Consider the following 15,417-nt stretch of genomic DNA (forward strand, 5'->3'; position numbering starts at 1 on the left):
AACTGTCGCGACACGTGCAGCGATGATGATCATGATGATGATCGCATAAGAATTATCAGCGTAGAATAAAAGTGCAGAAATAGCAAAGTACCGCAACCGCGACTTTTCGACTTTCTTCTGCGAAACGCGTCAACCGTTATTTCACCGGTTGAGCGAACGACATCGACGACGACGACGACGTCGAACACTTTCTTCCTCCTTGCAGCGCGTTAACAGCAGCTGCAATTTTTTTTTTTTTTTTTTTTTGACAATTCGCAACCCCTCTTTTGATGCTTGGTCCTTTTGGTCCTTGTGTGCTCGACACGCACAGGTAGCGGCCACTTTTTGACCATTGCCATCGCCATCGCCATGGCCTGATAAGGGAAGAAAGCATTTCACTCAAACGAAAGAAAGAAAGGGTTGTGTGTGTGCATAAAACAACTGTATTTTATGCCTCTCACCCTCACTCTCACCCTCTTTCATTTTTGGCTTTTTTTCGGTGGTGGGAGGGGGGTCATTGTTGTGTGTTGTGTGTGCGCTTCCTTCTTTCATTTCGCTGCTGCGCGGCGACAGCTGCATTGCTGAGAGATCAACAAGACCGTAAGAGAGCGCAGGAGAGCGAGAGAGAGAGAGCGAACACACACTTGCAATTTCACATTTTATGCAGGCAACACGGCAACACTGCTCGCTCTATTGTTGTTGTTGTTGTTTCTTCTTCTATGACAAAGTGGAGCTTTTTCTTTGACGAAAGCACACGTGCGGCAACAGCGACGACGACGGCGACTGCGCTGCCAGCTGCTGCGCGTTATCAGCAATTTACGATCAAGCCGGCCGGCTGGCTGTAAGCAGCGACAACGACGCCGACGTCGCGAGCAGCGACTGTTGCTACTTTTTTTTTTTATTGAGGCCATTGAACTACCGAAATGAAGTCGAAATTTTTTATTAACCTTAAGCAGCGGTTGCCGACAGCCTGCTTACAACTGTTTTTACCGCTTTTCTTTTATTTACTTAGTTGTAGCATTTTTTATTTTTGCCCGGTTTTTGCGGTCACACACACACATACATATATACATATGTATATGTACATAAATAAATATGTATATATATACATATGTACATATACTATATAGCAATCGCATACATACGCACGCAATAAGAAGAAATTAGCCGGCGCCAGCAGCGTAGCAGCGACTGCTTCAAATGTTTGCGGCAGCCACGTTGACGTCGACGTCGGCAGCGCGCGTAAACAAAACAAAAATAAAACAATAAATGACCGGAAATAACAAATAGTTGAGACGAGGCCTCTGACTGCTCATGCATATGCTCTCTCTCGCTTACACACACACACACACAATCATACACGTCTTAGCGCACGCATGCAATGCGAATGCGTGACGTAATCGCTGAGAAAAACTGAGCGAGAGAGAGAGAGAGAAAGAGCGAGTTGTTGCACTTTTTAAAGAGCAGGGTGGGAAGTAACAACAACAACAAGAAAAACTTGCAGTTGACTTGCGGGAGATCTGCATATGTATTGTGTATACTTGTGCCTGTGCGTGTGAGAAAAAAGCGCAACAATTTGAAAAGAGAACAGCGCACGCTGTGGGGAGCAGTGCGTAAGAGCCAGAGAGGCGACGGCGCGCCAGCGTCGATGCTATTGTTGTTTCTCTTTGGAGCTTTTGTCGCGCTACACTTGACAGCCATCAACAGAGTTGTCAAGCCCGCGTCAATTTCTGCTTCATTCATTTTCGTATGCAAGAAATACAACACTACATACTTACATACGAATGTATGTTTTGTAGTTTAATTGGATTACGAATTTCAAAAATGTAGCGCTCACACTTGTCGTAGGGCAAGTGTTGCCAGACGGCTGCCAACTGTTGCCGTCATCCATCTGGCAACACCGAAGACAACTTGAACGTAACGCATATTGGCACTTCTCCTACTTGCTGCTCTGCCGCTGCTGTGTTGCTGCCTCGTTTTCGCTTTTTTCACAAGTGTTGCGTGCTAATCATGTACATGCATGTGTGCATGTGTGTGTATTTGTGCCTTTGCGTTGCTTTTGCTTCATAAACAACAACAGTAACGACGACGACTTTGGCATTTATTGTCGCTTTGCAGCCGCGTAGCCGGCTGGCTCCCTCTCTCGCTCTTTTTCTCACTCTTTTGCTCACTCGCATTCTCTCCGACAACGGTGCTCCAACGCACAGTGCTGCCAACTTTTAGCTGCTTAAAATAACAAAAAATCTTAAGAATTTATATTAAACATATTTAATAATTAAACTTTAGATAAACACTGGCAACAGTGTAACTAAACATAAAGACATCAATATAAGCAATTGTCGTGCCCTCAACATAGCGATCATCAAAAAAAGGCGAGATTTGACGGGAAAAAGGCGAATTGTGCAGCACTGCTTGACTGGCACTTGCGTTTTTGCTTTAACTTCGCGACCGAGCGAGCGACCGTCTGTGTGCTCCACCGTCCCACTCCGTCCCTGTGCCTGCTCCCGGTCCCGTTGTGTCTGTCGTCGTCGTCGCTTTGTCCATTCGGCGACGTTGCTTTGCTTGCTTTGCGCCTTGCTCTCTTTGCCGTTTCTGTTTTAGTTTCAGTAGTTAAATGCTCTTTGCATTTTGCGGTCGTCTTTTTCCGAGATACGCGACGTAGTTGGTACAACAACAACAACAGCAATAGAAACAAATACAGCGACAACAACAACAACAACAACAAATAATAATTCAACGGCGCAAAGCAACAGCAAAAATTATAAAATATTTTACGCCTGCCGCTGCTGTCTTGTTGGTGTTGGTGTCGTCAGTGCGTGTGTGTGTTTGTGTGCGCCTGTGTTTGTGTGTGTGTCAGTGGTTTTATTTTTTTCTTTTTGTTTTTTTTTCTAATAGTCATTCGGTCGCTGGCCGTCGTGGGCGCACAAAAATAAAATATAAATTTAAAGAAATATTAAGAAAACAACAAAATTGTGCTGCGTTCTTTGTGAAATTAGCTTAAAGCTTCAAGTGATATTCACATTAGAGTAGTAAGAACATCAACAACAACACGACACAACTGTGTAAAAAGTGAGTGATGAGTGTTGGAAAGCCCTAAAAGAAAGAGTACTTCTTCATGGTTTTTTTTTTGCTCATAGTTTTGCGTAGTTTCAATGTTTCCATTATCTAAGTAGACACACAGACACAGCGGGGCATATGTTAGTGAGTGTGTGTGTGTGTGTGTGTGAGTGAGAGGCAAATCAACTAAATGTGACTTACAAATGCATGTTGTTGTACCGGCGTCATAGTGTGCGTACGTGTGTGTGTGATAGCTTTTTTTTTTCTTTTTTGCCTCCCTGGAACAATTGCAGCGACTGCGACGTTGACAATTATTGAAATAAAATGCGCTTGAATCAAGCCAACGGCAACGCATGACAATAAAAATCAATTTAAGCAGGATATACACACATACATAGACAGACAGGCTTGGCTTTCTTTAGACTAGTTGCGCCCAGCCCCAAAAAAAAAAAGCAACAAGCAGCAGCAGCAGCAAGTAAACTGACCTACTTTGCTTCACTCTGACTTGTGTAGTTCGTTAATCGCTGTCGTGGAGTCTGTGTGCGTGTGCGTGCGAGCGAGAGGAGTGTATACAATTGTTGAGTTGATCTGTATAGCCACAGAGACAGAGCTGCTCTGCACTGGCATTGCAAGTTCTCGCGCGCTCTCTCTCTTTGGGCAGCCAAATTTTTGTGTGACATTCTTGGTGTCGGGTTAGAAAGGGGGGAGAGCGGTATCATACCAGCATATGTGCAAGTGCATGTGTGTATGTGTGTATATGAGAAACTGCGTTTCTTGCTAATTAGTCAGACACATATCCCACATACACAAACTCGCACACATGCATACGTGTGCCAACTGGAAATAGTTTAATCAAATTTTACTAATTTCAAACATACGTGAAAAACGTGGCCTATCGTGCCATGTTTGTTTGCTGATATCGATAATTTTCTTTTATTAGCTGCACATGCATGCAGCAATTGCGCGGCCTTTGTGTGCGTGTGAGTCAGCGCCAAGTTTTCAATGTGTGTGTGTGTGTGTGTGTGTGTGTATGCATACACTTTACCTCTCGTTCTCCCCCATAACTACAGCAAATGCGAATCAAAGCCCATACGCGTGACTAAAAAAAAAAGAAGCAGCAGGAAAACAGCAAACAGCGCTAAAAGATCACACAACAACAACCACATCGAACGAACAGCAAACGAATGAACTACGAACAAATGAAATAAAATCATAATCATATCAGTTCACAAATTCTGTTACATTTTTTGTTGCCTTTTCTGATTTTTTTTTGCTGCGTGTGATTACCGACATAACCGACAGTGTTGCCAACTTTTGGCAAGTGAAAAAGCTGATTTTGACGGAAATTAAGCCAAGCATTTGATAAACCGATAAGATCGGCAGAAATCGTTAAAATTTTATTTGCATAAACATCACAAATAAAACTTGCTCTTATCGCAGTTTCCAAATTTCTCTCGCAATCGATCATCAGCAAAAAAAATTAAACAAACCACATTCAAAAGGGGGAAAAAAGCGGAATTGGCAACACTGCCTGCGGGTGACTGCGGGTGTGTGTATGAGTATGCGTTTGCGTATGCATGTGTGTAAGCTAACGGCGCTGCTCGGTGAGCAGCAGCAGCAGCAGCGAGTCGACGTCATGACGGCGACGTATCAAATTGTATTTGTAGTTCTACTTAACGTGCACCCGCTCTCTTGTGTCGTTCGCCTTCTCTCTCACTCCCGTTCGTCATATTTGTATGTGTGTGAGTGAATTGCTCTCTCTCTGAATGGGTCTCTTTGGTTTTTATTAGTACTTGGCAACAACAACAAATAGCAAAAGTGAGAGCGCTTTTTTGCCTTTTTATTCATTTGAAGTGTTTTGCACACACACACACACACACACAAACGCAATTAAACAAATATACGAAAAACAACAGCAGCAGCAACAACAACAAAAAACACAAACTTAGTGCAAATAAAAACAAACTAAAAATGCACACCAGTAGTAATTATCAATTACCCAACAACCATCACCACAACAACAATAGCAACAGAATAAATATCAACAATAATAATCACCATTATTACAATCACCATCTGCAACAACAACAACAGCAACAACAAAATACGAAAATTCCACGTTTTTACATTGAGCGGTGAGTTTTTGTTTTGTGTGTTTATTATTTTTATTTTGTTATCTCGGTCTCTCCTCGACTCCACTCTCCACACTCCTACCCTACATCGTCACTCTACTCACGCCTTGCCTTGTCCTGCAAGAAGACAATGCGATACATGCGTGTGTGTGTGTGTGTCGTCAGTGTTGGTAAATACCATAACATATCGCACAAATATTGTACGTAATAAATAACTTCATTCACTCTCAGTTAATCAATCCACCCATCGATATGCGCACAAACACAACATATGTATGTATGTATGTATGTATTTATATCTCGACGATGTGATTTAAACCTATGCTAAGCTTACCATCGTTGATCGGCGAGTGGTGTGTGATTTATCGTTTTGCTGTTATCGATAACAATTGAATTTGAAATGCGTGCATTTTCATTGTTTTTTCGTTCGTTGTTTGCACACATTGCTTTCTCATTACTATGGCTTGTGTTGTCAATATAGCCACGCCCACCAATTCAATTCTTCTGCGCCACCAACAACAACAAATGCGACCTATTTTGTATAAGTTGAAGGAGGGGTAGAAGAGGGGGTTAAATATATATATATATGTATGTGTGTGTGTGTATGCGTGTGTATGCGTGTGTGTTTGTGCAAATTCTTTTTGCCGGCCAATTTAGGTCAAATCAACAGCAGCAACAAATGCGCTATTGAAACAAGTTTCTATGCATAAGCATTCACACACACACACACAGAGAGACAAATTCTTCTACTGGTTGGCCAAAGCAGTGGTGGGATGGTGGAACGTGGGCAATAGATAAGCGCTGCAAATAAACAACTACAAACGAAACGTAGATGGCGACAGAATGCAGAAAAAAAAGCTTGCAGTCGACAGCGACATGGTTGTGAGACGCCCAAAGCAACTTGTGGAATGCTATGGAAATAGAACGTACAAAAACCCACACACACGCACTCACTCCACTTCACTTCACTTCATTCCATTCCACTTCACTACACTCCATGTCACTCCACACACTCCTCTGCTGACACACGCACAAGTATGCGTCATGACCTCACTGGTCTGTATGTGTATATGTATGTGTGCAAGAAATTGCAGCCAATACAACACAACACAAGAAAAACAAGACGAAAAGAAAAAAAAACGAAAACAAATGCAGCCATAACAAAAACAACATCAACAGCAGCAGACGACGACGACGCAGCAACAGATTTCTGACTTTTTCATTCATAAAAATTTCAAAAACAACAAAAAGGAAACAAGCAAACAAAGCGGCTCACGCACACACACATATGCACATGTTGCATCGTTCACTTGCGAGTGCATGTTCAAACATACATACATACATATGTATGTGTGTGTCGCCGCCTTTTTACATGCTTCGCTTTATGCGATAAAGTTATGTGTGTGTTCATTTAAAAGAAAACACAAAAGCAGCACAGACGGCGACGGCGACGTCGCTGTCGTGCGCATGTAGTATATTGATTGCGTACACATACAAATGTACACATTCACATGGACGCGCAGCGTGTGCATTGATAACAACAACAGACAGACGCTCAGGTGTCTCTGTATGTGTGCGAGAATGTAAGTGTGCGTGTGCGTGTGCCAAAGCAGAGGTCATTTGCTTAGTAGAGCTGTGAGACAGGCGCCAGCGTCAGTCACATGTCAAATGAAATACAAACATACAAAATGTCGCTGCTTGCTTGGTGCGCTCTTCTACTCACACTACCATAAGCTCTCTCTCTCTCTTGTACGCGTTAGGAGAACGAGAGAGCCAGAGCGCGTAGTATCTACATTGTATACATATGTATGTACATTTGTATATACATAGTGCGAATGCTTATTGGTGCAGTAGGCGAGACGTCAACGAACTGCAGCATCACTTGACATTTGCACATTGTGAGGCTGGACAACAACGAGCACACCCCGCTCAATACATAAATATGTATGTACAAGATATGTGTGCTTGTAAGTGTATTTCATGTGTGTGACGCATGCGCAGTGCTTTTGCAACTGTGCGCAAACAGTTTGGGAGGCATTTCACATTCTCACATGTGGCTACTCTAAATCTTTGCTCTCATCTTGCCCACAAAAATGCAAGATAAGCAGAGCAAGAAGAATGAGAAGAAGCACAGAAGCAACAACATGCGCCCAAAGCTTTGTTGCGGCGGCTACTCAAATTTAAAAATCTCACAAACCACCAAGTCGATAAAAACCAAAAGAGCAGCGGCAGCAAATACTTTGCTACGTTGTCGTTTCGACTTCAATTCCTGGAAAAATGAGCAAAAACACTACAAACATACAACATGCATACATACTTACATATGTATGTGTGCATATTATGTACATGTGCTATACGCGTCTATATGTATGCATGTGTGTGTGTGTATAATAAACCCAGACTCGGACGCAAACAAATATGGCATAAACTGCAACAACAATCGCCGAACACTAAAAGAGAGTGAAGAGAGCAGCGCATCAAGAGAGCAAAATGAAGATGGAATGCGGCTGCTGAAGGAGTTGGCGCACCGGCAACTGTTGTTGTTTCTTGCTTCTCTCACTGTTGCTCATTACTGTCTTGTTGTGCCGTCTTTCTTATGCGCTGCTCGCTTTCATTCATTAAAAACTTGCCGATAAAAGCTTTGAGTCGTGCTTTCAACTTAATTAAGCTGTAATTGTGTTGTTAAGCAATTAAAGGGTATTAAAACTTCGGTTTGACTTTGCTCGCCGCAGCCTCTGGCTGTCTAGTCAACACCTACTCTACTCTCTCTCTCTCTTTCTGTCTCTCTCCCAGTTTCGCTATGTTTCTGTTTTTTTTTTTTGTATGCGAGTTTGTTCTTGTTTTGTCGTCGACGACGTCTTTGGCGTTGGCTTTAGCTTGGCGGCGACTGGAGTGAAATTACTTCCAAGAAAAATAAACACGATATTAAATGTGCAACATTCCAGTCGACGGCGTGGCAAAAGCGGCAGCTTCAACATTTTGCACACATCTTTTGCTTATGTATGCTATGTCTGCTTCTGCTGTTGCTTCTGCTTCGTCGTCTGCTTTTGCAGTTCGCCAAAAACGCGTTTGTTGTTGTTGCTGCTGTTTCCCCGTTATGGCAACAGGATGTTATCAGACAAAACTCTTTTCCCCTTCCACGCATTTCGGTTGGATCGTTCCGATAGTCTAGTTAGCACCTTTGTAGTTAGCGTTTAGTTATGCATCATTACTGTAAATCTAGTGCTTTCTCTTTAGCTTATTTGTTCTCCTAATCACAAATAGTTTTCCCAAATTGTGGGTTACTCGCAAACAATAAGAAACAAGCGCACTTATCATCAACAACAACAACATCAACAAGGGGGTATTCATATTTCTCTCCTCTTTTGCGGTCCCTGGGGATGCGCAGCCAACTTAACTGTGCATTTTGTAGCGCAGTTGGCAACTCTAAGCTGGGGGTTTAGGGTTAGTTTAAATGTCTGGCAACACCGTAAAGGGAAATACATATTCGAATTTCAAATGTCATAACAATTAAAGTAAATACTGCTCTTACTCTCACTCTCTATCTCTCTGGCTCTCACTCTTATTCTCTCTTTCTCCATCTCTTAATATTCATACATGTAGTCTCGCTCTGGAAAGTACCGTTGCATTGTCATTTAAACTCCTGCCTCCTATTAAATAAACAACAAATATTTGCTGTAAAAGCATCCTTGCGGTTGCTCTCGCTCGCTCTCATATATCACGCTATCTCTGTCACTCATAGATGGTCACTTCATAGATGTTAGTTGCGCTGTTGAGTCTCTCTCTTTACTGACATACTGCTCTTGTTTACTCCTTATTTCATTTCTTTTATTTTTTATCATAATTATTATTATTTCACTTTCGTATAATTTATTATTTCATTTTTATTTCCGTTTCTTTCACTTTTCAATGTTTTTTTTTCTTTCTCTGTTTTGTGTTATTTTTTTTGTTGCTGTTGTTCATTTCTCTTTTGTCTGTGTTTTTTTTTTTCTTTTGTTTTGTTTTGTTTTTCGTGTGTGTTTTTACGCTATTTTCTTCACAGTGTTACGACATCCAAAATCTTAATAAGCGGCATACCGCTGCAAACACGTTTCGAAGACATCGAACCGCTACTGAAGCCCTATGGCATCGTCAAACAATGTGAGGCTATTTCTAGTAAGGATCAAAATACTCAAACAGTACATATAACATTCGAAAATCCTGAGCAGGCGCAAAGGTATATACAACCAAACAAAACCAACCAATTATATCGATTACTATCGATCACACTCGATAACAACACTTGACACTAGATTTGCGAACAACGAAAAATTAGCTCGAAAGATTTAGTGTCAAGTGCGAATATATATACGATATATAAATATATATATATATATAAATCATTTATTATGACTAGAAAACTATCGATAGTTTTGACTATCGCTGCTTTTCCAGCATTCTTTCACTCTCTCTCTTCGCTCTCTCTCCGTGTGTATGACTTGACTTTGTTGTTGAGTGGGGGAAATGGGAGAGGGCGGGACTCTGTGGTCGGGGCTTGTGTGTTGACTTTAATATTTAATTTTAGGGCGTTTGTTTCGAGACAGCGACAACCCTAATCCACCCAAAAATACAAAAAAAAAAGAAAACTATATACACGATTTATTTCTGCTTGTTGTTGTGTAACAATGTCTGAAACCACCGATCTCAATGTGCTCTCTCTCTCTACCTCTCTCTGGCTCTCTTTATACATATCTCTCTCCTCCTTCTCGATCAACTTGCACACACACACACACACCTACACACATGTACAATGTATATTTGTTCGATAAATCGATAAATCATTCGATATAATATCATCAATGTATTATTCCGTAATTATTCGTATAGAGCTGCTGGTGGTTTGAACGGCGTCGAATTTGAGGGCAGTAAACTGCATGCGGAGCAATTGGATAAGAATCAACGTCGCAGCCAACGCAATCAGCGCAATCCGTATCCGGGAATGCCGGGACCCGGACGCCAGGCGGACTTCCCGCTGCGCATTCTCGTACAGAGCGAGATGGTTGGTGCGATCATTGGACGTCAGGGCACCACCATTCGCACCATTACACAACAGAGTCGCGCCCGTGTCGATGTGCATCGCAAGGAGAACGTTGGCTCCCTCGAGAAGTCCATCACGATCTATGGAAATCCGGAGAACTGCACCAATGCCTGCAAGCGCATCTTGGAGGTGATGCAACAGGAGGCGCTCTCCACGAATAAGGGGTAAGAGTTAGTTTGGAATGTGATGCGATTCGTTATGATATTAATTTTTGGCGTGTCTTTCTTTCAGTGAGATCTGCTTGAAGATCCTTGCCCATAATAATCTGATTGGTCGCATTATCGGCAAGAGCGGCAACACTATTAAACGCATCATGCAGGACACGGACACAAAGATCACCGTTAGCTCGATCAACGACATCAACAGCTACAATCTGGAGCGCATCATCACGGTGAAGGGATTGATTGAGAACATGTCGAGAGCGGAAAACCAAATCAGTACCAAACTGCGCCAAAGCTATGAAAACGATCTGCAGGCCATGGCTCCACAGAGCCTCATGTTCCCCGGCCTGCATCCCATGGCAATGATGTCGACACCGGGCAATGGCATGGTCTTCAACACGAGCATGCCGTTCCCCTCGTGTCAAGGCTTTGCCATGTCCAAGACACCGGCCAGTGTGGTGCCGCCGGCGTTCCCCAACGACATGCAGGAGACCACTTATCTCTATATACCGAATAACGCTGTTGGCGCCATCATTGGCACCAAGGGCTCCCACATACGCAGCATTATGCGTTTCTCGAGTGCATCCCTCAAAATTGCGCCCCTCGATGCCGACAAGCCGCTGGACCAACAAACGGAGCGCAAGGTGACGATTGTTGGGACACCGGAGGGTCAGTGGAAGGCGCAATACATGATATTCGAAAAGATGCGCGAGGAGGGCTTCATGTGCGGCACCGATGATGTTCGCCTAACTGTCGAGCTTCTTGTTGCCAGCTCTCAGGTGTGTAGAACTCTTCAACTTTATACTTCATACTCTTGCTTATGCAAGTAATGCTGCTACTCGAAATTGAGAAAGCTGAAGAAGTTGTTAATTTACAATTACAAACGATATTATTGCTGATACTATATCTAGTACTATATCGATTGTATCGCTTATACAATATTAATTACTATCGATACTATCACGAATACTATCTTCATTTCTATTGATACTATCTCACTTACCACCGATAACTAGAGCTTTTACTATCCTAATCTTTATCGGTAATATTGAATATACTATCTCAATCACTATTGGTACTATCACGAATACTATATATATTTCTATTGATACTATACTCATCTCAATTGTTATCGATACTAAAGCTTATACTATCCCAATCACTTTCGATAATATCATGAATACTATCGCTAATACTATCTGAATTACTACCGATACGTTCACTAATACTATCACTTACTATCGATTGTATCGTTTATATTTTTTACTATCGTGAATACATCTCAAATACTATCGATTGTATCGCTTATACTATATCAATTACTATTGATACACTCGCGAACACTTTCGCTAATAATATCGATAATATCACGAAAACTGTCTGAATTACTATTGGTAATATATCAATTATTATCGATACTATCTTAAGCACTCGCTAATACTATCTCAATTACTATCGATGTTACAACGAATGCTATCGATTCGAATCGACAATCTTTACTGATTCGCCTTCACATTTGTCTCCCCTTAGGTTGGACGCATTATTGGCAAGGGCGGTCAAAATGTGCGTGAGCTGCAACGTGTCACGGGTAGCGTCATTAAGCTGCCAGAGCATGCGCTGGCGCCACCTTCTGGCGGCGATGAGGAAACACCTGTACACATCATTGGAGCATTCTACAGCGTTCAGGTGAGTTGTTAAGAGCTCTACTTTGATTTATTTTAATATCATCATCACTACTAATTGATTTAACTCTCACTTTTCAGTCCGCACAGCGTCGAATTCGCGCCATGATGCTATCGACGAATCCACCTCCAGTGACCAAAAAACAGAAAGCTGCCAAAGAACAACAATTGCAACAGCAACAACAACAACAGACCTTAGCCGGTGCCTCACCAAGTGGGACTCAACAGCAGCAGCAGCAACAGCAACAACAGCCACAACAACAACAGCAACAGTCGCCGTCGCAGCAGCAGCCGCTGCCGCTGCAATCGCATCATCAATCGTCGGCGGCGTCGTCGTCGGCGCCACCTGCGCATCATCAGCAGCAGCAGGCGTCGTCGACAGCGTCTTCACATCAATTGCAGCAGCAGCAGCAACCGCAGCAGCCATCGCCACCTCCCGGCAATGCCGCGCCAGCAGCCGCACAGCAGCAGCTGGCGAGCTCACAGCAGTAAGCAGCAGCAGCAGCAACTGTTGCCGGGGTTAGAGGGGGAGTGGGCCAAGCAGATGGAGCAACCCAACAACAACAACAACTATAACTACAACAGCAGCAGCAACAACTACTACAATAACAACAACAACAACAACAATATTTACAATAATTAAAACAATAATAATAATAATTATAACAGTTGCAATAGCTACAACTAATTCAATGTCAACTCACATTCGGATATGTCAAGCCAATTTCATTTTTTGCATTCATCTCTTTCAACAACAACAACAACAATATCAACAACAACAGCAGCAACCAAGATGCTTCCTCTAAGTCTGCAGTGTCAACACAACAACAAAAACAACAAGCAACAGCATGTGTATAACAGTTTAACTATTGCCGTATGACAGTTGCGCATAACTGAGAGGAGTCTGGCTTGGCGTTAGCGTTTGATCCACACAACTATCAACTATCAACACAAACACAGACACACACCAACACACACACACGCACACATGCAACCCTGTTTATTTATTCAGCTAGAGTTGAGGAAAACTGCAAGAATGCCGGCAGAAAACGAACGAAGAGTAACTGAAAAACCACAACAACAACAAATTTTGAAGCTGTAGAGCAGCCATTGCAGCAACAACAACAACAACAAATATTTGGAAAACATCAAAACACTACAAAATGAAAGGAAAATATGAAAACAACAAACAACAACAACAAAAAAAATATACAAAAATCTACAAAAAACAAATACAAAAATTAAGCCGTAAAATGCAGAAAATTCGTTTTTTATATATAGAAATATAAAATTAAATTTTTTATGAATTTTATTTTTTTTTTATTAAAACTCTTTTAGTAAGCGTACATTAAGTGAAAAGAAAGAAAGAAAGAATAACAACAACAACAACAAAACACAGCAACATCAACAACAACAACAACAAAGTGGAAAAAGCGAAATGAAAAGCAACAACCAATCCGTTGGTTTGTGTGTGTGTTTTTTATGTTTCTTTTAATTTTTTGTTTGTTATAATATGGAACAAATTTTGGAAACGAAATGAAAAAAAGAGAAAGAAAAAGATGAGAGGAGGACAACTGAAAAGAAAGAAAGAAAAAAACACTGTATGTTTTGTTTATATAATTAGAATTATTACTCTACTACTACTACTATTACTACTATCTACAACTACAATCTATCTATCATATTATCTATTATATTTTGTCGTGTGTTCAACAACAACAACTACAAAACTAAACAAAGAAACGAAACGAAGCGAAATTTTAAGCAGGTGTCAAATTACAGCCCACCTCGACAACAACAATTACTAAAAACTAAACCAACAACACAACAAGTGTAAACAAAAACTTAAAAACAAACAAAATCATAATGAAAATAATCTTACATAAAACACATAAGAAGGAATACAAATTTAGAAGGTCGAAACAAAAACAAAATAGGGAGTTTACGTATATATATATTATGTGTATGCTGTACTCGGTAAGAAGAAGCAGTTTTTTATAACCGTATAACAGTACTCGACTCTCACATACACACACATAAACAAACACCCCGAGTATATATATACAATATATATTCCTAGTTAAGTTGTGTCTCTCAAACCTAATGCCAATCAAGCAATCTTAAGTGTACAGAGCTGTATAATAGTTTTCGAGAATTGAGATTTCCTGCGAGAAGAAGAATTGTTATATTGTTTGAGTAGTAGAAAGTCAGAGAGAGAGAGAGAGAGAGATAGAGAAGGAATGAAGAGAGAGAAAGAGAGAGAGAGAGAGCATTGTAATGTGTTTGCCTTGAAACGAAAACAAAAATAACGGTGCTGAAATGTTAATTTTTTTATATAACGAGTCAAAGCGAGCGACAAGTGTTACATATAGGCAAAACGAAACTGTTATAATTCACTACTATATACACACACACACACACCACTACACTACACACTACACAACACACTCAACTACCTTACTTAGTTTCTCAACTAGTGTATAACAGTTTTTTTATATACATATATCCATAGCGAAACTGAAGTAACTGAATCGGAGCAACAAACAATCAAACAAGCAACAACAAAACCAATCAATACCAAGACAATAGCCCAATTTTGTTACCAATATATATATAGAGTTTAACGTGAAGAGTTAATTTTTTTTTTTTAATAATTATAACACATTTATTTTGTTTGTTTTATAAATACATACATACATATTACATACGATTATAGAGTTATATACAATACATGCATACATTTAATTATTTTGCTTTTTTGTTTCTTTTTTGCCTTACTTTAGTTAGTCGTAGAAATAGTACAGTTCGTATAACACTTGCAACTGTTATACCACAACCATAAAAAATCAACATTTCGGCCACAAAAAAAAATGCAAAATGCAAATAAAAAGCAAATTTGAACTTTCGGGTAGAAAACAAAAACAAAATCAAAAACAATCCAATTCAGAAAGAACAGCAGAACAAGAGAACAAAAAATGAAGATAGGCTTTTTTAGGGCAGTTTAGGACAAAGATATTTTGATGACATACAAACAATACGATACTACGATACGATAAACACATGTGTAAAAGATCTATTGATGAAGATTGAACAAGTAATTAAAATACCTCAATGTAAGTGCATTATCTTCTATGACAAAACCAACAAAACAAAACTAAAAAAAAAAGAAAAGAAAACAAAAAACAAATGTTAAAACCTAACGAATATGTAAAGTGTGAGCTAAAGCGAAACAACATAAAACAAAAAGAAAAACAAATGAATACAAAATCTACAACTAAATGAAGAAGGAAATTCATAAAAATAAAAAAGAATCATAATGATAATTATGA

The 15,417-nt window shown here is 40.4% G+C and overlaps 1 protein-coding gene across 9 annotated transcripts in view; it reads left to right on the forward strand.

The window, feature by feature from the left end:
* Positions 1-15,344, forward strand: part of LOC132796788 (insulin-like growth factor 2 mRNA-binding protein 1) — a 32,357-nt gene extending 17,013 nt beyond the window's left edge. For 5 of the 9 annotated variants that reach the window (XM_060808077.1, XM_060808078.1, XM_060808075.1 and 2 more), the window contains 5 exons: positions 9,211-9,384; positions 10,035-10,409; positions 10,477-11,185; positions 11,937-12,092; positions 12,170-15,344. In XM_060808077.1, coding sequence (XP_060664060.1) covers positions 9,211-9,384; positions 10,035-10,409; positions 10,477-11,185; positions 11,937-12,092; positions 12,170-12,580 — 1,825 coding nt within the window. In that variant the 3' untranslated portion in view covers positions 12,581-15,344. Of the gene's footprint in view, positions 1-2,564; positions 2,645-2,922; positions 3,049-4,952; positions 5,172-9,210; positions 9,385-10,034; positions 10,410-10,476; positions 11,186-11,936; positions 12,093-12,169 lie in introns of those variants that run through there. The other 4 variants (XM_060808073.1, XM_060808074.1, XM_060808080.1 and 1 more) reach the window with 4 other exon arrangements.
* The last annotated feature ends 73 nt before the right edge of the window (positions 15,345-15,417 follow it).

Source organism: Drosophila nasuta, chromosome X (genome assembly GCF_023558535.2).
Source record: "Drosophila nasuta strain 15112-1781.00 chromosome X, ASM2355853v1, whole genome shotgun sequence".
Taxonomy (NCBI): Eukaryota; Metazoa; Arthropoda; class Insecta; order Diptera; family Drosophilidae; genus Drosophila; species Drosophila nasuta.